We start from the raw sequence: 24,458 nt of genomic DNA on the forward strand, positions 1-24,458 counted from the left end.
TGAGTATTTGTTATTTTCTGAGACAAATGCCCTTTATTAACCATTCACCAGAGCAGGGTAAAGAGCCTGTCACTATTCCTTGCAACTGCTGCTGAAGGGATCTTTGTGCAGACTCTGAGGAGAGACCTTACACTAAAAGAGCATCATATCACTGCACAGAGGAGATGGCTCCTCAGAAGTGTGCATTAAAACATGCCTTATGAATGACAGGGAGTGAACATCCCTCTGCTGAAACAATGGTATTTTAGTTACTTTCACTGTCCTGAGCTTCCATTCACAAGTAAATATACTAAGCTCTCTGAAGGCTAAGATGAATATTTATGCTTCTTCTTAGATTGAGGACCAGAAAATAATTACTGTAGAATGAATTGCAGCTGAGGCAGTTGCTACCTCCTGCTGAAGCAATATTTCAGAGAAGGGTCCATAAAGGAAAGCAAAATATAAATTGACAAACTGGAAGATTTTTTCACTACAACAACATTTGGTGTGATGAGATATGATTCTAAAACAAGGAGATTCAGTGTAGTGGGAGATGTGGAAACTAAAGACTTGCTGGCATTTTCTCTTATTGCTATAATAAATGTTACAAGCATCTTAATTAAGGTTCTAATAAATGTTTAGGTCTAACTGTTGCTTCCACACTCACAATGGAAAATGCATCAGGAAAGACAATGCTTTTTTCCTAATGAGTTTTCAAGCACTACAGACGGTCTCATTCTGCCAAACTACTTGAATAAGCTCCAGAATCCACAGTGTGATGCAGGCTGGAGTGAAGAAGTCTTAAAAAGTCTGCAAGGATTTGGGATGGCTCAACAAATATCCAGCTAGTGGAAGGACAGAGTGGAGAAATTGGAATTACTCACCAGTGGTGAGCTTAAATGGACACAGTTAAGAATTCACAACAGAGTCACTTAACCAGACTTTACATTTCTGCCCTCAGGAAAAAAAAAGAAAAAACAGGAGGCTGTAAAAAAGTATCTCCAATTCTGTTCAAGGTCAAATTTGTGTCTGTTTTCCACAGGGGACCCAAAAAACCCTTTAAATTATCTGCAAATATCAGTTCCACTTCTTGGTAGTGAGCACCTCTGAATGTCACCACCACTGAGCATCACCCACCATCTTTGAGGATTGTTTCTCTCTCTGTGCCATCAATTTTCTGTCGTCCTATCAGGAAACTGGTGGTATCAGCAAAGTAAATGTAATTGGTTTCAGCGTGGAAGTCCAGAGCGCGAGGATTGACCAGGTTCTCGATGGGGATCATGTACTCATCTGACATTTTGGTATTCAGGTCCATTCCCCGGATTATTCCTGGCCGTCCCTTCCCATAAAAAAGAAACAATTCATTCTTTGGTCCTGCAAAAGAAAGATTACAAACATAAACAACTGATGCTGCCTAATCTTCTTCACAGTGCATAATGTCCCTGTTTAATTAACTGGCATAATTAGTGGGGAGCAGGAGCCTTATTCGATACCGAAAATTAAACTAAATATATTCTGAAGGTATCTAGATTAAAAAAACAAACAAACAAACAAAACCCCCAAAAATGGAAAAAAAAAACCAAACCCAAGGAAAAAATAGCTAATTCCATTACCTTATTCAAAATACAAGTTAATTCAGTGAGCTGCATACATCTAATTCTTTTTTTTTTGTGTACAAGTTCACACTGAAAAAGCAGTTGTGAATCACAGAATAACTTTGCATCTGCTGTGAAGTGGACATATAATTTTACAATTATGTAAACTACTGTAGACATTTAATTTTACAATTCATTAGGATCTATCAAGGTAATGTAGACCGCGACTGAAGTATTCTTAAAATCTAACAACACCATGAAGGCCAGCATATACAAAACATTTTTTTTCCACCCAAAGTTTCTCAGAATCAAACAAAAAAAAAGATAAAATTTCATTAAGATTGAAAAGAATAAAACAAACCAACATACTCTGTTCTTTCCAGCTGAGGTAGAAAACATGCATATCAAAAGTTCATATTTCTAAGATTTTTACAATTTAAATAATTAAGCTTATTACAAACAACTGGAGCTTAGCAAAGTGATTTTCTTTCCTTAAAGATACTTATCCTGAGAGCATTCATGATATCAATATACCTCTTAAAATTCTCTCTATATTTTTCCTGCAGGCTCTCAGGGTTTTTTGATGGAACTGTCAGTGAAAACTGCATCAGGTTTGAATGAGGTCAAATAAATCCATCTACCAAATAAATCCATCAGAGTATCTAACTGCATGTCTTTTATCTGAACTAAATCAAAACCAGGCAAAAACCAGGCATTCCCCAAAACTCCTGTTGGCTGTAGGTGACCAACAGATTGTGCACATGTAACCTCAAGTATAACCACAGCTGCACAAATCACGTTTGTTTTCACAGGGTATTCTGAGAAAAAGCTTGACTTGTTCACATGAATGTTCTGCTTTTGTGCTCCACGTTGATTGTATGGGTGGAAATTGTAGCAGTACCTGTGTGCTGTGAAAAGCCCTGGCAAATAAATAAAGAGTGAGGCTGATTGATGCAAAGCTTGTGATAATGTTATTGTTCTTTGAGCATTCCAGGTTTAACCTGTCACTCTTGTGAACTGAGCCAAATCAAACAACTTTAAGGGAATTAAAGGAGCAGGTGAACAAAACATCAGGTACACGTTAAAAGTGTGTAATATTATATAATGGAAAACTTAGAGTTTAATGTTTTAGAATATAGTAATATATATAAATTAAGATAGAATTTAGGTTTTTCTTTACCTTTGTTATGAGTTTAAGTAGTATTATAATTAATAAATTGTAATTAAATTATAATAACAGTTATCATTAATAATTGGAATTAAATAAAAATATTATTTACATTACTATAGGTCTATATTATAGGTTATAAGTAATTATTATTAGGTTTAAAGTAAAAATAATTTAAGTATTATTTTTTAATTAGATATTTTATCTTTAAAAAAACTTTATAAAAAAATAAAACTCTATTTTTAGTTTGTTAAAGTATTGTAAAATTCACAGTCTGTGAGACTACAATATAGATAAGAATTAATAAATATTTGAATTTCACCAAAAAATACTGTCTCACACATTTAACTTGAAACAAACTCTACCCCAAAGCAGCCCATGTGATTTGCTAGAGAACACCCAGAACCATCCCCTGGACTATTCCTGGCTGGCAGCCTGTGACCTCAAGGACATACTTTTGCATGACCTGCCATCACTCCCCAGGATGAAGCCAGTCCTGCAGCGACAGGTCCTTGCTTTGTGGCTGCTGCTGAGCAGGCAGATGTGGGAGCATCCCCCCGGCATCCCAGATGGATCCAACTCACACGCGTGGCTTCTGACTACGGCGAGGGGAAAACAGCTCACATCATTGAAGGCAAGGCAATTACATCAGCATGGGGAGAGGTAAGACAGAGGGAAAACACAGGGAAAGGGGGTTTGTGTCACAAGAAATCTTTCCCCAGAATATAACTGTGGCATTCACATTCTCTGAAAAATCCCTTCCCCCAGGATTTTTCTCCTGGGAAGCTGAGAAGCTTCAGAGAAAAGGAAAACAATTCTTATCTCATTTGCTTCTCCTGTGTTGTGCTCATGTGGAATGTATTTGGAGATTGTTTACCCACAGGTGATTGTTTCATTGGATTCTGGTGTGAGTTGTTTCCACTCTTTGGCCAATCAGTGCTAAAAGTCATTATTACCTTTTTAGCATTGAGTAAGTATCCTTTGTGTATTCTTTAGTATAGTATAGTTTAGTATTCTTTAATATAATATAGTATAATAAAGTAATAAGTTAGCCTTCTGAGAACATGGAGTCAGATTCACCATTCCTGCCTGCGTTGGGGATCCCTGGAAATACAACATATAACTGCTAAGGAAGGTGTTTTTTAAAGATCGTATCCAAACCAGGCCAATAATGCCCAGGGCTATCGTGCCCATGGCTGTGTGCAATCACCCCTTTGTGAATGAGCTCCTGCACTGCATTTGCTGGGCAGTGCTTCCCTGGGGAGCTGACACTTCTCCCCTTTTCCATTTGCTGCTTTGGTTCGTGGGGTTGGTTGGGATTTTCTGAGGACAGAGTGCATCCCATGCCCACACAGTCTGGCATTCCTTCTACTCCATTAGACAGCACCATTCTGGGCAGATACATATGCTGAAACTAAAGAACAGAACAAACATCATAGAATTCTTCCATAGTTATAGAATCACAGAATGGTTTGGGTTGGAAGGGGCCTTAGAGCCCATTTTATTCCAAACCCCTGCCATTGGCAGGGACACCTTCCACTAAACCAGGATGTTCCAAGCCCCATTCAACCTGACCTTGAACACTTCCTGGGATGGGGTGCAGATTTGTACAGTTGGGATATAAATCCAGCTGAAGAAGTCAAAGAATTCCTTATCCTTGATTTCATATTTCCAAATGCATGGTTCCGTATTAGCAGCCTAATTTTTTAATTTTTTTTCTTAACTGTTTAAGGCAATATGCTGAGGAAACAAAAACTGCCAGGCTAGCTTACATTTTATAAGCTGGCTTAAACCAGAAAAGAGTATTCTAGTTGAAAAAAATGTTCTGTTCTTCCTACTTTACCTCAAGCTTTTCAGGTTTGTTTCTTTTAAAATAAAGCAATCAAGTGGTTTAGGGTAGATAAGGTTAAAGGTAATACAGAAACTTCACCACGCTGAGACAGCTGTTACAGAGAATCTTGACAAGCAACAAACATGTCCATTCAAAACAAAAGGAGTAGTGGAGTAATCACAGGATGTAATAAAAGATTACACTGTGCTCATGTCTCTCCTCTACTCAACCTCCCTGACTCCCTCAGGAGTACGAGAGGGATGATTATAGCAAAGAAAGAGTCTTTGCAGCCTCCTTCAGACATTGACATCTGCAAATCAATGTCCTCAGCTCCAGGGTGAAAATTAGTTCACCCACTCTACATCAATTTAGAGTTTGCTCCCACTTCACAAACTTCTTCAGAAGCAGTCATTCTGTTTAGAAACATTGACATTGAGAATTGATGTGTTGGCTTTTCTGTCTAAGCAGTCATGGCAACGATTTATTGTTATCAGTAACGCCAAAAACATTCCCATAAAGCGTCACGGTAAACATTTTGGATCTTGCTATCCTTGCACAAAGTTCCCAGATCTCCCACTGATGTTCTGCATACAGAAAGGATGTGAACAGATTACAGTCACACAGGACTACAGACCTCAGAAATTGCTGTTTAACCAAAAAATTCAGAGATAAAAAAGAGTTCTTTCATTCTAGATGGAAATGAAGATTTCTTTCACAGATGGCAAAGCTGATATTCACACAAAGCAAGGACACCCTGTCAGAATTTCCCTCTCTCACCAGGTCTGTGCTGGCAGCTCAGCTGTCCACACCTCTGTGCCTTTTTGGCAGCCCCAAAGATGGGAGCCCACCTGAGGCGTGGGTCTGTCTGAAAAGCAGACCCAGAGATATCAGGAATCTCTGAGGTCTGAGACCCAAAGCATGTGGACGACACTGGACATCCAACAACCCTGAGGGTGTTAAATTCTCAGAGTGCTGAGTGCCACAATGTGCAGAGCAGGGCTCTTGGGCAGTTCTCCAAACTGAATTCTCCGGAAAGGGTTGAGTTGGAGCTTGGGAAAAGTGGAACAACCACACAAAACTCAAGGAACACAAAGTTGTGGCACAAGGACAAATTTTAATTCCATCTTCAGATACTTTTTTTTCTGGTAGGACCTTTTTGACTGCACTAGCACTTACTAATCTGGTTTTGTGCTTTCTGGAGAGAGGAAATTTGATCTTACCTGCTGCTTGAGTTCTCTTCTGGAACACACGGATCTCTTTGGCATTGTCCAGCCTGGCAAGAGCCTGAACATCAGTACCATTGTACCTGTGGATTCGTAAAATGCTGAGGTTGTCTGAATTAACTGTATACAAATAGTTCTCAAACACTGCCAAACCACAAAGATGCCTAATCTGGAAAAGAAACAAAGGGTATCATTATTTTAGCTCGATATTTTAGGCATATCTGTGGATTGTAAATGTCAAACACTGCTGTGGATTGTATGTGATAAACTGCACACAAGGCTTTCTGAGTATTTGTAAATATTAAACACAAATGACACTAAAAGTATAGTTCACATTTTTGTAGTCTGAAATTTATAATTAGAAAAGCTTTGTACAAGAAAGGTAGAAAATTCAAATTATTTAACAATCTAAATTCCTTTACAAATTACCCAGTTTCTCTGCTTTTAAATAAAATCTTCTACATTCTTGAAGTGCAACAGCTACATTTGTACTAACTAATGATCATTAACTAACAGTAACTAAGATAAATTAACTATTATTAACTAAGAAATATACCAAACTTGGAAATTTAAAACACAGTTCATAGGTGTAATTGATCCATTTTGAAATTATTTTATGATCAAATCAGGGCAAATGGTGCAAGATATACCTGCTGAATATTTTCTTGAGAAAATATTTTATAAGAAATAAACAAATTCTGTCAGCTCTGCTGTGTTCCTTTTGTGTTGGTGTCTCTGAATATGGTGGTGGCCACTCGGTAGTGCTTGTTTATCAAAAAAAGTGAATTCTAAAATTGTGATAATCTCTGATGTGTCTGGTTACATTGATTAAAAATTACCTAATAGCTGGTAGTTAGACAATCACAACTCAAACACAAAGTGGTCAATAATTTAGAGGCAGTGCTTGATTTATAGATTTAGAAAATGTAAAGTATCTCACTGGCAATTCCAAAAGCTGAACAAATTAAAGAAAATGTTTTTGGGAGATGTTCAGATATTTACAGGCAGAATATCTTATTACTTTAACCATTCAATTGCTCACCACAAAGTATTTCCTTATCTCTTTCACTCCCAAATTCAGACACACATCACCAAAACCCAACCCAAACAAAAAAACCCCTGTTGTGCATCAAGTATTTCAGTCATTCTGGAAATTATAGCACAGTTGGCCAAGTCTTACCATTGTATTCTGTCTTCACCCAGAAAAAGGAATAATAATTGATATCATTGGAAGCATTTGATTAAGACCCAATAGAAATTCAATGTAATTATAGTAAGATGGAAAAGAAAACAGCCTTGAAAATAAATCCACATCTGTACCAAAGTGTGGAATTCTCCCCTGAATTACAATCCTTTCTTCCCTATTTCCATTTGCACTCAGTGTAAATCTTTATAATTTAACTCCCATGAGAGTTTCTTTATTAAAACTATTAAAGCTATGTGGCTCATTTTGCAATGCTTTTTACAATGATCTAATTATTTGTATTTATTTTTTAATTTGTTGGGTTTTTTAAAGCTCATGAAGCTTTCCAGCAACCCTCTGCATGAGTAAAAACATTACTGGTTTGTCCTTTGAAAGCCAGGAAGGCTGTCAAACACAGAATCCAGTTTTGTTTGGAAACCACATCTTTGACATGTTTGTACTTACACAATAAACTTTAGTCCCTAAAAATTCTTGGGAACAGTTTTGTGGTCTGCTGTTTCCTTGGACTAGTGAGGAGTGATTTGGAGAAACAGTCATTCTAGATAAGGGCATATGCAGCACGAAACATACTGAAATTACCAATTCTTCATTTGGAAAGACAATCAGTGCCACTTGTGACAACAGGGAGAGAGAGTTGAACTTCTTAATACCCTTCATCCATATCAAGAACCAGAGATTTCATGTTTTTAGCTAGTTTTGAGAAGAATCCCTCTGAACTTGATAAAGTATCCTCTTCTGCATCTAAATGTCAGCAGGAAGAGGAAGAACAAGCATCTCTCCTATGACACAAGTACAGCTCTGTTAGAAGCCTGTAAAAGTATTTTTAATGACTTCTGAAAATCATTTTAGCTTTTAAAATATCTAATCCAAAATTATACTTAAAAAAACAAAAACAACAAAAAACCCAAAAGTTTTCAAGACCTCTTGTTCCAGAACTGGTTAAAGACTGGGGATAGATTGGCAAAAATAGGAAGGGGTTTGCCAAACCACCACTTAGACTGCTTTTTGGCACATTTTCTGTCTATTTTTAGTTTAACAGTCTAACCAGTTGCATCTTGCTCAACACTGATTGCTTGGAAGCAACAAATGACAGAAGAACTGATAAAATGTTTCTTCTTTTTGCACATTTTTACATTCCCTGTTTAACCTCAGGCAGAAATATATGCAAACTTGGTCCCCACACCTGGCAGTCCAGAAGTGACCAGAATAGTTTGGTCTTTGCTGATTTTCCCTGGATTTACATAAAACTCACAAGTGCCAGAGAACTCTTCCACTCTCCAGGCTAATGGACTGAAATGCTCCTGCTCCAAGACTCACAGTCCCAGAGTTTGTATTTATGACTCTGAACATCAGGATCAGCTGTGAAAAGCATCATTGCCACCAACAAAAATAAGATTTAAGGGCATCCAGATTAGTCTGAATGGGTGAATAGCTTTTTCTATTCTATTTCACATTATTGTGCCTGTTAGTCTCTCCTTCCTGAGTGGGTAAGGACATCTTGTCATTAATGATTTATCTCCCTGCACCTTTCCACCCCAGATTTTCCCTCCTGAAGTCTTTAACAATGGTGACTTACAGGGTGCATTGTTAATGAGGCACTGAATGGAAATATTCATAAGTTGCAAAATTGCTAAATTGCAGATAAACTAAAGCGTGTAGCTGGATCTTTTAAATTCTAACACATCTGAATTGAAAAGGTAAAAAATTATGAAATTCCTGTAGCTGCTAGCATTATGTGCATTCATGCATAGATATCATTACTTTTTTACTGATTTGCAAATACCTACTTGTCTGCCTTTAGTTATTGTTTGCCTCCTTCTCCCCTGATAGTCAACAACTTCCAGACTCTCCAGATATATGTCAAGCCAGTACACATATTTATTGATGAGGTCTAGTGCCAGAGCAGTTGGCTGTTCAATTTTTGAGTCTACTATCCACGTCCTGTTCATTCCATCCATGTCACATCTCTCCACCTTGGCAGCATTCCCGTAGTCTGTAAAGAAAAGCTTGCTGTTGAAAGAAAATAAGATGTTGTGAGTTTTAAAGGGTGTGAGCAGAGTGCAAAGCTCCTGCTGGCTCTGGAAAAAGGAAGTTTTCATTCTTTGTCATTTCAATTTCCCATATACCCCATAATTATTTTTAAAAATTCACCATATCTTCTTACAAATTAACAATTACACAGAATTATCTTTCAAATGTAAAGCACAGAAGTTCTAAATACATTTCCTTACAAAACAGATGCACCATGTAACACTCTAAAATTACCATCTTAAATCAATTTTTAGCCATTATTTGTACAAAATGGTAGGATAGTTACAGATAACAGTGACAAAAGCACAAAGCACTCAGGTTGTCTGGAGAACAGTTATTGCACATAAGCTATAGCAAATACAGGGATCCCCACTGCCAGGTGTTTTAACATCTATTTCTGAAGGAGCTGCTTTAGTCTGTGGTACATTTGTCTCCAGCCTTGGAAAGGTGCTCAGGCTTCAAAACGCTTCCACAAATCCAGTGAGTCATTCCATCCAGGAATAATGGGAAACTATCAAAGACTTAAAACTGCTGCTAAAGATCTCCCCAACCCAATGCCTGATTAGCATTCACTGGGTTTAGCAAATCAATTCTGATTAACCCGACAATATTTTAACAGGATTACCTATTTGTGAGAACAAATTACACTTGCAGCCTGAAGACCACCTTGCCATGACTTTAACATGCTGTAAAGAATAATCTGATTCCAGGCTGAATGTTACTCAAACCACTTTGAGAACAAGGATTTCATTATCCAAATGAAGTGAGTTATCTCCTAGTTATTACCACTAATGGGAATAACTTTGGATCAACAGCATATAAAACTTCAGATATCTTTATGTGGCAGTAATTTATAGCCTTGTAACTTCTCATAAAAAACCAGTTTTAGGCTATTTGCTGAACCCGTAGAATGAAACCCATATCCTTTATTTTTAGTCTTCAAATAAATAAGAATACATTGTAGAGGTAAAGTGTTTCAAGTGCAAAAATTACAAAAAAAATAGAAAAAAAACCTACACAACAATTTAAAAAAAAATAAAGGCATTAGAATAATCTATGTGCAGGAGCTGTCAAATGCCAAAATGAATTGATCTCAGAATCATAAAATAGGGCTGGAGGAGACTTTGAAAGGTCATGTAGTCCATCACCAGGCCATAAGGCAGAATAAACTTTACCTATAACATTCCTGAGGGATAGCTCCATTCCTGACGGGGATTTTTATTTATCAAAATAATTCCAAATTCCTGTCCTGTCCTTCATTGTCATTCTTTATCCCAGCTGTATGCTGAGAATATATTTTAAAACACAAAGTTAACATCCAGGTCTACATAAATCAAAATGTCCATAGTACAGAATATTTGCAAAGTAAAAATCATGCCTGAAAAGCAAAAGTAATTTGGACTGAATACAGGGAAAAAAAAAAGGGTATGTAGCAGTATCTACACTTAGTTATGTATGTATTCAGATCATCAGAAATAACAAGGCCAACACCTATATATATTTAAAATAAGTTGTTAAAATGTTATATGTACTCCAGACTACAATCTGTACTCTGGGGATTTGGTTTATGTTATTTAACGGAACTTTTTACCTCAAGATTCAACAATTCAAATAAAGCTCATGTTGGAATCATAGAACCAACTGGGTTTGCTGGGATCAGACACTCATGTATAAATAAATATATAAACACACATTTATGTAAATACACATCAGACACACAGCAATTATAAACACCTGAAGTTTGACTTCACACTGGCTCTTCTGCATAGTGTTTGGTTTAATTAATAATTTAACATTTCTAAAGATTAAAATAAAAGTTAAAAAGAAACAAAAATATATTAGCTTTTACAACAAGACTATCTTTTCAGATCAGACAAGAAATTAAATGTTTGTATGTCAATAGCAAATAGATCCAGTAAGGAACATCTAAGAATTAAGAATATATAAGAATTTAAGAAGTTGGTCCAGCTTTGTGGAATAGGGAGTCAATTTCTTTTTTTCCTCAATATCTGTCTTATATTAACATCATTTGTGCAAGTCATCATGACTTCATGTGTAAATTACACTCTTCTTACTCTCAAAATCATTATTCTTCTCCTTGAGGCTGACAAAAATGAAACTTTATAATAAAGGAAGAGGTAAAAGACAGAACAAGAAAGTAGTTCCCTAAGTGCTGTTGCACGATCAAAGTGCTCTGAAAATTAAATTAAGAAAATTAAATGCTTTAGTGTGTAATCTTTAAATGCAGTTCTGTATTAAATGAGTAATGCAGATTTTTAGAGTGAGGTTTAAAGCAGAAGTGCATTTCTAACACAGGAAGTCGGCCCACAATTACACTGCAGTGCCTTTGCCTTGGGAGCTCTAAAGGATGCACTGTACAATATTTATTTCAGCTCTAGGCTAATTTTTGTGCTCACAAATGGTGCTGGGTTTGCCTCTCCATTTTCAGCAGAGGGCAATGAAATCTTTTATCCATTCACAAAGCAATTTTGGGAGGAAAACTGAGTGTGCATGTCCCTGCAGAGCCCAGCTCAGGGCACTGGGGCTATCAGAGAGCTCAGTCCACTGCAGCCTTCATTTCCTGAGACTGCCAATGAGGCTAATTGACTGCTAATTGAGGCTGCTACAACAGCAAACATGTTGGCACTTTGGGCAGGTTATCTTTTGAAAGCTATAGACTTCAGGTGTGGAAATTCTGAATTCTGCCTCTATTTAAACAACAACGAAAAGGGGAATCTTCTTCATCAAGTCCTGGTGCTTTGCAGGACTTGATGAAGTCAAGGATTAAACTCAAAAGTATTCAGTTGTTTTGACTCTTCCAGAATGGTTTCACTGTGGTCCCAGCAGTTAGGAATCTACATCTAACAACTAATGTTGATATCTTCCAGGCTGAGTTACACAGACTGATTTCTGCAGCAGCTTATTTGGCTTAAACAGCGATTTTCACCTGCCCTCCTCTCCAGAGCTATTTCAAGATGGAAATCAAATTCTTTCCTTCCCTCTGCCTAGCAGCCAGAGATAAGCAAGGCAAGGCAGATCTCCTCCTCTCATAAGACAGGCCCTTTCTGCTGCCCTCCTGTGCAGTTATTCCAATTTCAGGTCACTGATTGAACAGGCATGGCCAGCACTGGGTTTGCTGTTCCAGAGCTGAGTTCACTGGGGTCTGCACAGCAGCCCAGCAACTCCCAGCACCAGCTGGAGTCTGAGCCACCCCTGGATGACATTTGCTGTTTTCACTGCTCTGTTACACTGCTGATATAAACTCATCCTTCCCTCTATTACGTGCACGCTCCTCAGTCTAACAACTTAGTCTTAAAAAGTGATGGCTGGAGATTTTCCAGAGAGTTTGGTTCCAGCTAGGAATAAATACACAGGGACTATTCTGTGCACATCTGAGCAATGACAACTCTCCAGCCTTTTCAAATAATCCTCCCTGACAAACCCACTGACTAAAAAGAGCAATAAATGTTACCAAACAGAACCAGTTCCAGAGGGAAGGAATGCTGCCATGAGACAAAAGTGCCAGTGAACTTCCCAGTCCCTGCTCTCACATTCATCTTTCCTTCATTATCAAGCCCCAAAAATATGTAAGGAGGGCCTCAAAAGATCTGTTGTTCTCTCCTTACAGAGTCATCTGTAGGATAGTTACTGCCTTAGCTCAGATGCCAAATCCCTTATCACCACTGGTTTTGCCCAGAACATTCTCTCTCATCACTTCCTTTTGTTTTCCAAGCTTTCAGTCACCTCCTTCATAATCCACCTATTTAACTAGCTGAGAAAGAATGGTTTTCCCTGTAAAGCTACATTTGGGCACTTGCATAACTGAAAACTGCTCATTTCTAATGCATCTAAGGTGCCAAACACTGCACAGAACAATCAGAGTTTGGGGGGCAAAAATACAAATTCTGGATCTTCTTGACAAAAAACCAATGAAATATTATAGGAAGCAAATTAGTAAAGCATATATAGAAAAAAAATGATGCTTTCTTAGGCAAAAGAAATCATCTTTCTATGGAGAAGACCTATCTAGAATAAAGTAAAATAATTCCTTGCACATCTCAGCAGGACTTATGAGTAGAAAGGACAGGGTTTAATTTTCAGAAATTACACTGAGAGGGTAACTTTCAAGACAGAAGGCAACTAAAGATATTCAGTTGATCTTAGCAAAATGAGCAAGTCACAAAAAGTTAGAGGCTTTTTACCAATTTAGGAGCAAGATTATGACGCGGGGAAAAAAAGTTTGAATTGGAATTAAGAGAAATGCTGTGCAATTTAATTGGTTTGAACCATAATGAGAACAGCATTGGCATTGAGTGGCACCATCCAGATTTAAGATTTATTAATTATATATAATAATAATATTTATATATTATATATAATATAATATAAATTTATATAATATATAATATATAAATATTATATATTTATATAATATTTATATATAATATATAATTTATAAAATATATAAATAGTATTTATATATTATATAAATATTAATTATCCCCACAATTTCAGTTATCTTATTTATTAATAAGATAACTGAAATTGTGGGGACTGTGGTGAACAAGGAACCTGCTTCAGAGGAGGTGATGAAACCAGCTCATTAAAAGGACTCTGTGAAAACACCCCTGGGGCTCTCCTGCAGCCTGTGCTATGAGGTGATCCACTGACTGCATTCTCAGAAGGGGACTGCCACACAGTCCTGGCTCTGATTTCTACTGCATTTCAAAAAATTAATGGGATTTGATTTAGTTGACATCACATTTAATTAATAATAAGCTTTATAGCGCAGTTCAGGAGCACCTTTAACTCTGATTATTTTTAGGCTGGTTTCTGGGTTCAGCAGTTTTCTTTTTCATCCACATCTAAAGAAATTGGTCACCCTCAGATTTGGCCCATTTTTGGTAATAAATGATCCATTGGGCCCTCAGTGTCCCAGACAGATTTGAGGAACTTGAAGAGCAATGTTTGCTAGAACACACATACACACATTGAAAGCAATTCTCAGGTTTGGAGCAAAGGGAAAATTTTCCCCAGAGGAGGAACTGAAATACCACTGGATTTGAGTATTTGGGTTTCTCCTTCCTCTGCTTCTTTCCAGCACAAGGCAGCATCCATCACCTGGAGGATAATTTCCCACACTATTTTGGGCGTTTAGAAACTCTTTGGCTCTCCAGCAAAGTGCCTTTTTTTTTTTTTTTTTTTTTTTTTTTTTGTAACTGCTATTGGAAGGAAAAATGGAGTGGATGTTTTTGTGCTGCATGGGAGTGAAATTCTATTAAAGTTCCTCTGTGATTTCTGCCGCTTAAAGGAGGACATATGTTCCAAATGTTCCTGGCATTTTGGAAATCTAGCAGTGAGTGAAATAATAATGGTTTCTTCTCCTAGAGAGCTGCAGATTTAGTGCCAGGCAGGAAGCAGCACAGGGTCGAGCTGCAGATAAAAGTAAAACCCAGTCAGACAACTCATTCTCAGCACACAGAGCCCAGCTCCACTCACTGCTTGCTGCACAGCAACAGGCAAAAATCAGCAAAACTCAGCCCCCAGGGGGGACATTAGTCATGAAACACACTTCTCTTTGCAGGGAAATTGCCAATTCAAACAAAGGTTTTCTTATTTGAAGCGACAGGGGTGGAGGCCTGAGCAGCAAATGGGGAAAGTAGCTGAGAATTTGGGAATGGATTAAAAACAAAGCCAGTCTGGTTCACTGCTAAAGAAGATGCAAGTTGTCATACTTGTTTCTATTTAAACTGTTTGTCATGCATTTATAAAAATATGCCTGTTAGAAAGCTAAATTGGTTTGCCATTAACAGGTCCCCCCCAGCTCCCATTTCCTTACAGACACAGAAATGTGAATTTTCAGGTGCTATAAAGTGAACACAATTTGCCAATCAAGTATGGTTGTTTATCATATTGTTATGACTGTACTCCACATTTGTTTTAGCAATCCTGCATGTTATTCTTCAAGTCTGATCCCTTCCACTACAGAGGGTATAAAAGCCTTTACATTATTTGTCTTAGGGATGTCAACCAAATACACATATTTAAAGTTCATAATTATAATAATCCTTAAAAGTGTTTGCCCCTCCTTTTTCCACCCAAATGTGCTTTTTCTGCAGGGTGAGAGTGCAGATGCCTGCCCTGTGCACTCATCTACCATCTCTGGGTCCTGCAGGGATGATGCAGGATAGAAAGATGTACAGCTGAGTTTCTGTCTAATGATGTTTTGTCACAGTTGCAATTTTCTCACACAAGCTCTACTTCTTCCTATGCAGAGGAATATGTAAAATATGAAATATTTTATCTTACATATTATATATATATATACACACATACACATATTACATATTTTATATTAAGTATGTTATAAACCCATATCAATCCTACCATGTTCTATTTATTGCTCCATTTATGAGTAGTTGTGGCTGTACATGCTCAAAAAAAGCACATTTGGAATATAACAGCAATAAATCAAACATACTGAGAAATGGGAGTTCAGTTCCAAGGCTTTGCCTGTGGATGAAATTGCAGAGAAAGTTTGTCTTGTACTCTCATCACTAGAATTTTCTGGTTTTTTTTTTTTTCCTTATCAAGACTAGAGCAATGGGATGTATTCTTGAAAAAGTGCATCCCTTAGAATATATCAAATTTATACTTGCTTAAACCTGCTTTCTGTCTACATACAATTCAATATCTTTTCATTAAAATAATCTAATTACCTTGAGCAATTTTATGCACAACGAAATTTTCTGTATAAAAAAGCATCTTCTCTGAATTTTCCAAATTTATTCCCAATATGAAATTTTAGTAAGTAAATCAAATATTAATTTTCAGCCACATTTTTTCCATAAATACATGCAAAGTTTTAATAACTGTCAGTTTGAAATGGAAGACACATTGCAGATTTATTCCTGGATTCATTAAGGGCCCTGAACATCAGTATTTATTTGTCAGATTACTGCCCTTTATCTGAAAATGTAAGGATTCAGACTTAAATCAGATGCAGAAATTTGGAATTAAGAGCCCTTTCAGGCTAAATGTGTTTCCCCATGTGCAACTACAAGCTCATCAATTAGAACAGAAATGAAGAAACATTGATTATTCCTATTTTATCACAAACCAGCTGTACCAAATCAATGTGCTGATCCACTGAAAAAAATCATTGTATAAACAAAGTGCCATGTTACATGGCTTTATATCAACATTTAAGTAGACTTTTAATGTGATCTCTAAATAATACCATAAAGTATTTTTTAAATCATATTTTTAAAAAGTAGATATAAACCCCCCCTAAAATAAAGAAAATATTTAGCAGATTTTTTATAGTTATACAATATGTGTTTACTTTCAAACCATACATTGATGTTAGAGACACTGAAATCTGGAACATGATGATGAATAGTCCTTGGATTATCCTGAGTATTTATTTTTGAAGGTAAGATGGTTCATTTCCACTCCTTTACCAGATGTACAAGATGCACAGAAATAATTTTGCCACAGAACATTAAAATTCTCTTTCTTCATTGGCAACTCAGGCTCTGATATATTTGTTACCCTTCAAACTCAACTCTAGATAGGTATTTTAATGTGCAATTTTTGATTATTGTGCTTTGAATGATTTCTGGAGCATCAAAATGGTGCCATGTGACCTTTTATACTCTTTACATGCACTCTTTTATGTACAGAGCAGAATACACATATTCATACACTGATTTTCAGAGATTTCCTCACTATTGTACCAAAGCTCTTTCACAGAAGAAATAAATGCAGCACTTTTCCTGAAGGTATTTAATTTTCACAAGTTATTATGTGCAGTCAGACTCTATTGCTCCTTCCACTTAATAAATAACCTTTTCCCTTAGTTGAAAAGCGACAATATTAAAACTTACTTTGAAAATAGGATTTTTTTGGGAGGGAAGGGGGAGGAAGGGGGGAAAGTTTTCATTAATTGTTCAGTGATTGTAGGGCAATAAAGGTAGAAATAAAGAAGATCCCTGAAATTGTGTCTGACTTGCAGCCTGAGGAGCTGCAGGCTAAAGCAGTGAGGAGTTTGGAGGGTTTAACTTTTGTCCTAGAGCTAAGCTCAGGCTCAGAGCAAATCAGGACAGCACCAGCAGCAAGTCCTTGTTTAAAAATGACTGTCTAGACACAGGAGGCCATCACTTCCCAAACACTGCCTCACTTCTCCAGGGCTGTTTTCTTCCCAGCATTTGAGACATGGCCTTTTCAACCCAGCCTGAGAAATGATGGTTGCATGGAGCATTTGGCACTATGAAATGTGGAAAATGGGCCCACTCACTTTGTCAGGGATTTAAAATCCTGTTTTCCACACCACCAGCATCAATCACAACACAGGATGCTTCATCTTCAACTATGTGATTTCTGTCAACCAACTTTTTTCCACTTAGTGACAAGCCATGGAAAAAGGAAACATTTTTGCAATATTAATTTCTTTAAAATGTATTATTGATGAGAAAAAATAAATTAAAACAGTTCTTCCACCTTGGTATTTGATGACCTATACCAGATTAAATGTCAGTAATAGCTGGCATTTTAGAACCTGTCTCATCCATCTTATGCAGAAAATGCTACAATAATCATCATTATGTAGGATTACATTAAATTAATCAAAAATCCACAGTATGCAAGCTTTAGGAATCTCAGGGCTCCTTCCCAGGCAGAAAGGCCAGGATTACACTGAGACTTTAGATCCCAAAGGCTTCAGGCCCTGAAAAGTGATGATTTTAAGTTATGATGAGTTAGCAGTCAACAGAAGGGAGGGGGATTTTGTTTTTTTCTTTCCAGCAACAAGGAAAGGTGTATCAGTTGCTATTAAATGCAATGATACTTCAAACTCTGAAAATCCCAGCACTGCACAGCTGGAAGCTGGCAGCTTTCCTGTGGGAGCTGCTGCTGGATTATTCTTTCTTTCTCATCTAAGGGGTGTTTGGGGCTTTTTTTTTTTTCTTGTATTTTTGTTTGTTGTTCTTGTTGTTGTTTTGTTTGTTTTTTTGGGGTTTTTTTTTGTTTAGTTGGGTGTTTTATGGTTTTTTTTTTTGGTTGGTTTTAATTTTGTTTTTGTTTTTTTTTGGTTTTTGGTTTGTTGTTTTTTTTTTTTGTGTTGGTTTTAATTTTGGCTTTTTCTTTTTGTTTGTTTGTTTTCTGCTTTTTTCTGCATGCTGTGGGAAGCAACAGTGCTGGTACATCCCTCAGTGCCCCTGCTCTCAAAGCTCTTGGGATAGATTTAAGTCATTAAATATAATCAATGACATCAAAGCTCAAGATGATCTCGGATGAAGAAACAGGTGAGGCTGTAAAAATAGATTATTCTGACAAAAATAACACCTGAAATTTATATTTCAAATAAATATATAAAATCTAATTGGTACAAAAAATGACTTCAAATTAAGCTTATGCAAGTTAATGACCTTACCTTATGCCAAAGAGGAGCAAAACCACTTCATATTTGATCTGCACAAGCAAACCTCACTAACACAATAAATCCTTGAGCTGGTTTAAACTGTGCCAATGGTTATTTATCACAGTGTGGAACAGAAAATAGACAGCAGAAAATAGACAGCAGAAAATAGACAGCCCGTGCTTGGCAGCAATGGACAGAACTGATCTGTGTCCTGGCTTTCCTTTGGGGTGATGCAGTAAACTTTGCAGGATTATTACAAACTGAATTATTCAGATTCAATTGATGATTCCAGTGGTGAACAGCAATTAGATATACTCAGGGCTCACCAAGGAAAAAAAAAATAAATCTAGCCAAACCATAACTGCACAAAATGAAATAAAACCAAGATTCTCATCCAGCACTTCGATGCTCCTGTTTAGGAATCTCTGTTATCTAATGTTTGTGGGTTGGTTTTTTTTTTGTTTTTTTTTTTGCAAAATAATAAGTTTTGAAGTGAATATTAGAACTTACATCTGAATTTCTGATGTTTCAAATATTTTTCAAGATTTGAAATATTTCAATATTGAAATATATTTATGAATTTCAAATATTTTCTGCTGCAGAGTTTGGTTTGGATGCTGCTGGTCCACACCAGGCTCAGTGGTGACACATCTCTGTGCAGGACTCAGAGCTGCAAATCTTCCCACTACAAATTCCTACCTGGAGCGTTATTTAACATCAGCAACAAGTGAATTGCCTAATTTCATGTCTTATCCTGGCATTTGACAGTAAGTAAAAATAGGCAGTTTTGCTTCCTCATGAACTACTGAGTAAACGAGTAATTTCCTCATCAAAATTCTACTTCCAAATTAAAATTATAAAAAAAACCCAAACCCCAAACCAAAGTCTTGTCTAAAACAAAGATCATAGGCAACAAATTATCAAGTTAGTAAAAAGAAAAAGCAAGGAAGGATTTTTACAGAACTGTAATATTTGAAATTAGGTTGGAAGTATTGTATTTGCATTGTTTTATTCCTTCTGAGATCACAAACTCTTTAAATCTTCATGATATTTTTTCTTAAGGCACTACAAAACAGAACTGAATTTCAGTTAAGTGTCAACAAAATTGGTTTTATTCCACCACGGAGAAGGCTCTTGTGCTTTTGCTTTTGTTAATCTATTCTTGATCTGTTAACCTTTAATTTACAGCAGCAAGGCCTAGTGGGAAGGCAGAATTATTTATGATACCACTAGTAATTAGTGCCTAATTACTAGAACTAATATGAAGCTGCTAGAAAGCTGTGCATATATTCAGATTTAAAGTTAAGGAGTGCTGATTTGTAACACAAATACATAAACAACACAAATATTTCCATTTTGACTTCCAAAGGCTCCCCAGCTGAGAGCCCACTGATGATCTGCCACATTACTTAATAAATTTCTAATTTGGCAGAGAAAAGTTATACAAATAATTGTTAAAAAGGAGTTCCTGCTTTTGGCTCCAGTTAGGAAATATTTTCACAGAGTTTCCCTAAAAGATTTACTGAGTGCCAAAAATACAAAGACAAAAAAGTTTCAGTATGTGGTAGTATGTAATGATATGGAGATACTGACTGGAGTGTAACAGTAAACTGCTGGAGGTTCTGTATTTTGGTGTTCAAAGTGATAAATATGCATCTATTTATTTATTTCAGTCATTGGTTTGAAATTTCCCTTTTCATTAGAGCGGATCATTCTAATAATCCCTATTTACTGAATTATCTGCTGCTACTTCCCACATGAAGTTCGTGTCATTTGAAGAGCAGTGAAAACCTGTGCTGGCATGACAAAGTGCTTTAGAAAAAGCCATATGTGCAATACACTCACTGTGCTTGTTACAGAGCTGTGAACATAAGTAATGAATTAAATAAGAGGCTGCAAGAAGCAACGTGGGAATTGTAGGATTAAAGATGTTGTCAGCTGATCCAGAGGCACAGCATCCACTTCTACTCCAAACACACTTAGATAATTTTTTTAAGCAGTTGGAAAAATGTGGTAGCAAAAAAAAATATGCTTTGTTTACAAAAATGATGAAGCGATTAGCTGAAATCAAACAAACAGAGATAGCGATAAAATAAATAAAATAAATTCCCTGTCTCCTCCCAGAGAATCTGCAAAACCATGGGAAAAAATTTACCAAGATATTTAACAGCAAAATAAATATTATTTCAGGGGATTATTGGGTTATCTATCTATCTATTCATATCCACCAGGAATTTTCTGCTATGAGATTTTGACTCCTCCTTGTTTTCTGGGGATAAAAGTGTAGAGAAATAGCATGTTCAGCATGGAAAGAACTCCAGAAAGTCACAAATCATAAATGATTAACAGAACAGAAAAATAAGGGCAGTTTAGCCCTTCCCCTCCTGCCCTGCTCCACTCTGTGTGCCCTGGGCTGTCCATGGCTCTGAGGAATGGGACACACAGGATCACCTCACCCCACAATTCCTCTGCAGTGCACAATGAACCCATCCCTGGATTTCCTTATTCGTGGAAGGAATTTCACGAGCAATTTTGAAGCCAGCAAACAAATCTGCCTCCTGATTACTCTCCTGCAACACCAGAAATGTAGAGATGTATTAGCAGCCCTGGCTCCAAGCAGAATGAGGAGAAAAAGGGGGGGATTTGTACACCCCAGAGATGGCTGCAGGCACCAAATCTGTAATAATGTTTCAAATACCAACCTACCCCACAAGAATTAGCTAGAAAGACAATTTCTGAAAATTACTAAAATGGAAAAAAAATGAAGAAAGAATTGCAGGAAAAATAAAATAGAAATACTTTTCTGGCCAAGTATAGGACTATATTATTGTGCAAAGAAGTTAGGTTATGCCAGCATGAACTGATAGCTGAGCCATCCACACTACCTCACATATTTTATTATCAATTCCAAGACAATTTCAGAACTCAAAGAAGTAAGTTATGGCTGATGCCATTAATACTATACGAAAAAAGGAATTCTAACATATTTATGATTCATGCCACTCAGTCTCACAGGCTTTTGGTCACATCAGTGCTCACTAAATCACTTTTTCCTTGCTCAAAGTAGCACTGCTCCACAAGTCTGCAGTCCACCAGGCACAAAGTGATGACTACAGTTGCATTTTAGAGCCGCTTAACTTATCAGTGTTATTAATTAACTAATGATCTCATTTTAGGAGAAGAAGAAACAATATAAACCCCAATACAAATGCTGAGTTCCTGATATCTCATGTACTGAGTGACAGCAGGAAAGGAGGTTGAGCTACACAAGAAAGGCAGCTGCACGTGCAGCCCAAGAGGAATGGATGGAGATGCTTTTATTAAAACAGATGATACAGGCTCAGGAGAAGATTCTCTCTGCAGCAGACAGCCTGAAAGCAGAGCATGGTGTGCCTACCTGTCAGGAAGGCTTAACTTCTTTATTTTAAGACAAAACTGATATACACTGACACGAGTGAGAGTGGATCAGCAAACAGCCTGGTGGGATTTGGAGGGGAGCAGGGCGCTGCCTGTTTGCTTGATGAGAGGATAAAATCAATAATCCACAGGCATCATTTATGAAACTGATCCTTTGCATTATTTTTGTCTGATGCCAGAAATATAATTAATACCTACTTTGCATATTACCTGCAATGGAAGTGAATTTACTCTAATCAGCCTGAGGTGAAGGGAGCACAGATTAACTTGGGGCTTTCTTCCCCTCCCTTTGCCTCACCATAATTGTCCTCCTCTGACACACCCCCAGTGAATCATCTCACAACCTGCAGCACTTTATAATCACTCACATTCCTCACTGCCCTCTTGGAAGAGGCAGAAGATAGCTTGGGTTGGGACACACAGGCACCACCTGCTGCAGAGCACTCATTTCCTTTCTTACCTTATTAAAAGATCTGCTCCTGGTCTTTTCACATTTTTTTTTTCCCAAAGAGGGAAGACTGAAGAGCAGTAAGGATACTACTTTATATTCCTTAAGAGCTGCTCCTGTGTTCAGCAAGCAGTAATTGCTTGATTCAACCTGCTTCTCGATGGCACCTGGCAAGGGAGGTGCTTGCTTGTCAAAGCATAATGGGGAGGCAGCAGCGGTGACAATCAGCACAGCAGATCAGATGGTGCCCAGATCCCTGTGAAACCTGCACCAGTGAAAAGCATAAACCCCTGGGATCCAGCTCTTCTTGGAAATCCTGATTGCTTCCCAAGTCACTGACATCCAGTCCCATCCTCGTTAAGTCAGACAAGGTCTCACCACACAAGTGATGAACCCCAAGAACTCCAAACACAGAAGCACCGCTCAATTATAATTCAAAACTCCATCCTTCCTGCTATTATTTGGTTCCTTTTTTGTTTTTTTTTTTCTTTTTTTATTTTCTTCTTCTTAATTAAACTAGTAATTGAGGCTGTGCTATGAGCTGAACTCAATTAAATAAGTCAGGCTATGTTCAACACATGCTCCCAAAACTCTGCCACTCAAAGCTTAGGCTGGAACATCTAATCTGCAAGCATCAGACAGCTGTAAAGAGGAAATAAATTGCCATCTGAGCATTGTGCTATTGAACACGTCTAGGAAAAGGCAGCACTCTCCTCAGTATCTAAAGAACAGCTGAAAATCTAAGGACAATTCCAAAGGTGAGGAAAAATTCAATCAAAAAGAAGTATTTACTGGAGAGAGAGGGGCATTTCTTTGCTTTATTGGGTAATTAATCTGCATTAGGGGTTTTGCTTTAATATTTAATCAAGCACAGTGATTTCAGCATCACATGAAGTTTTCTGGTGAGAGGGCAGCAGAAGGTACCAGATACCCCAAGGGCTGGGATAAATCTGTTGCTGACTTGGTGAGGTCTTCAAATCTCCATGTACCTACTTCTACATCAGAAGAATTGGCCTAAATTTACCTTTTGAATCTTTCTATTACTATTTAAAACAGAAGAAAGAAAAAAAATCAATAAAACTGGGTATGAGTTAGACAAAAAATTTCCCAACTCTTCTCTTACACATTGAAAAAAAGCTTAAAAAGATAATATTTGGTGGCTAAACGCTTCTCTGGTGTGTTGGAGGAGTGGAGATACTTGGATTTGAAAGCACCAGACATTACATGAGGATCTCCTGTGGCCATGGTTTTCCCAAGATATTTCTTTTTTCATTGTAACTGTGAAAGTTCCCAGGTTCACCTCAAAATAGCACAGAAAATCTTTTGCAGGACAGAAAAAGTTCTCCCTATCACCTCAACTCCTGAAACATTAAGAGATAAAAATGATTCAACTTTCTTTGTAAACAAATAAAAAAGCCCAATCAAGTTTGATGGTAGAAATCCCAGATATCAGGTAATTTCTTACAGAAAATGCTCTCTTCATACTTAGGCGTAGCCTAAAGCGAAGGAAGCAGCTCAAAAGGGCAGTATCTGTAGTGTTTCTTTTGTGTTTTCCTAACCTGTTAAGGATATGCAGCTATCCTCATATCCAGAAACAGATAAGCTGCCTCAAATCAATGCTCAGAATGTTTTCAACAGCACACTGCCATGATATACTTGTGAAAACACCAGCTATTTATAGAAAGAAATAATTGGACAGGAAGCTCTTCCATTGTCATAACAGATCACTGGACATCATGAGATGTTCATTAATCTTTGTTTCAGTTTGAACACGTTCTGTTTGAAGCCCATCAATGGAAGCCATAAGAGCAGAATACACATGTGCTTTATTAGCAGCTGTTTTTCAAATGCATCCTCTAATGCCACATAACAAAGTCAGTGATCCAAGAGAGCTAAGAAATTCACAGGGTAAAAGGACTGAAAAGGATGATATTATTAAGCCTCTTTTCAGGTTTTCCTAATAGAAATCCCATCACTAATCAGTCATTCGTAACAAATACTCATTAATTGTCATCCTTCTCAAAGCACTCAGCAACAGGCCAGCATTTTAGAGGTGGGCAGGTTGAAATGTAGAGCAGTGAGCTCACAAAACTGACAAGTGTGAAAACAGGAAGAAAAAATCAATGTTTTTTTAAGCTCTT

General features: G+C 37.1%; 1 protein-coding gene across 1 annotated transcript in view; it reads right to left on the reverse strand.

Annotated features, from left to right (window-relative positions):
* The window catches only part of LRP1B (LDL receptor related protein 1B), a 632,190-nt gene that overhangs the window by 221,881 nt on the left and 385,851 nt on the right, over positions 1–24,458 (reverse strand). The window contains exons 8-11 of the mRNA XM_036387231.1: positions 8,788–9,010; positions 5,794–5,965; positions 3,198–3,341; positions 1,117–1,353 (exon numbers count right to left, since the gene is read on the reverse strand). Of these exons, the coding sequence (XP_036243124.1) occupies positions 1,117–1,353; positions 3,198–3,341; positions 5,794–5,965; positions 8,788–9,010 (776 nt within the window). The remainder of the gene's footprint in view (positions 1–1,116; positions 1,354–3,197; positions 3,342–5,793; positions 5,966–8,787; positions 9,011–24,458) is intronic.

This window comes from Molothrus ater, chromosome 7 (genome assembly GCF_012460135.2).
Source record: "Molothrus ater isolate BHLD 08-10-18 breed brown headed cowbird chromosome 7, BPBGC_Mater_1.1, whole genome shotgun sequence".
Taxonomy (NCBI): Eukaryota; Metazoa; Chordata; class Aves; order Passeriformes; family Icteridae; genus Molothrus; species Molothrus ater.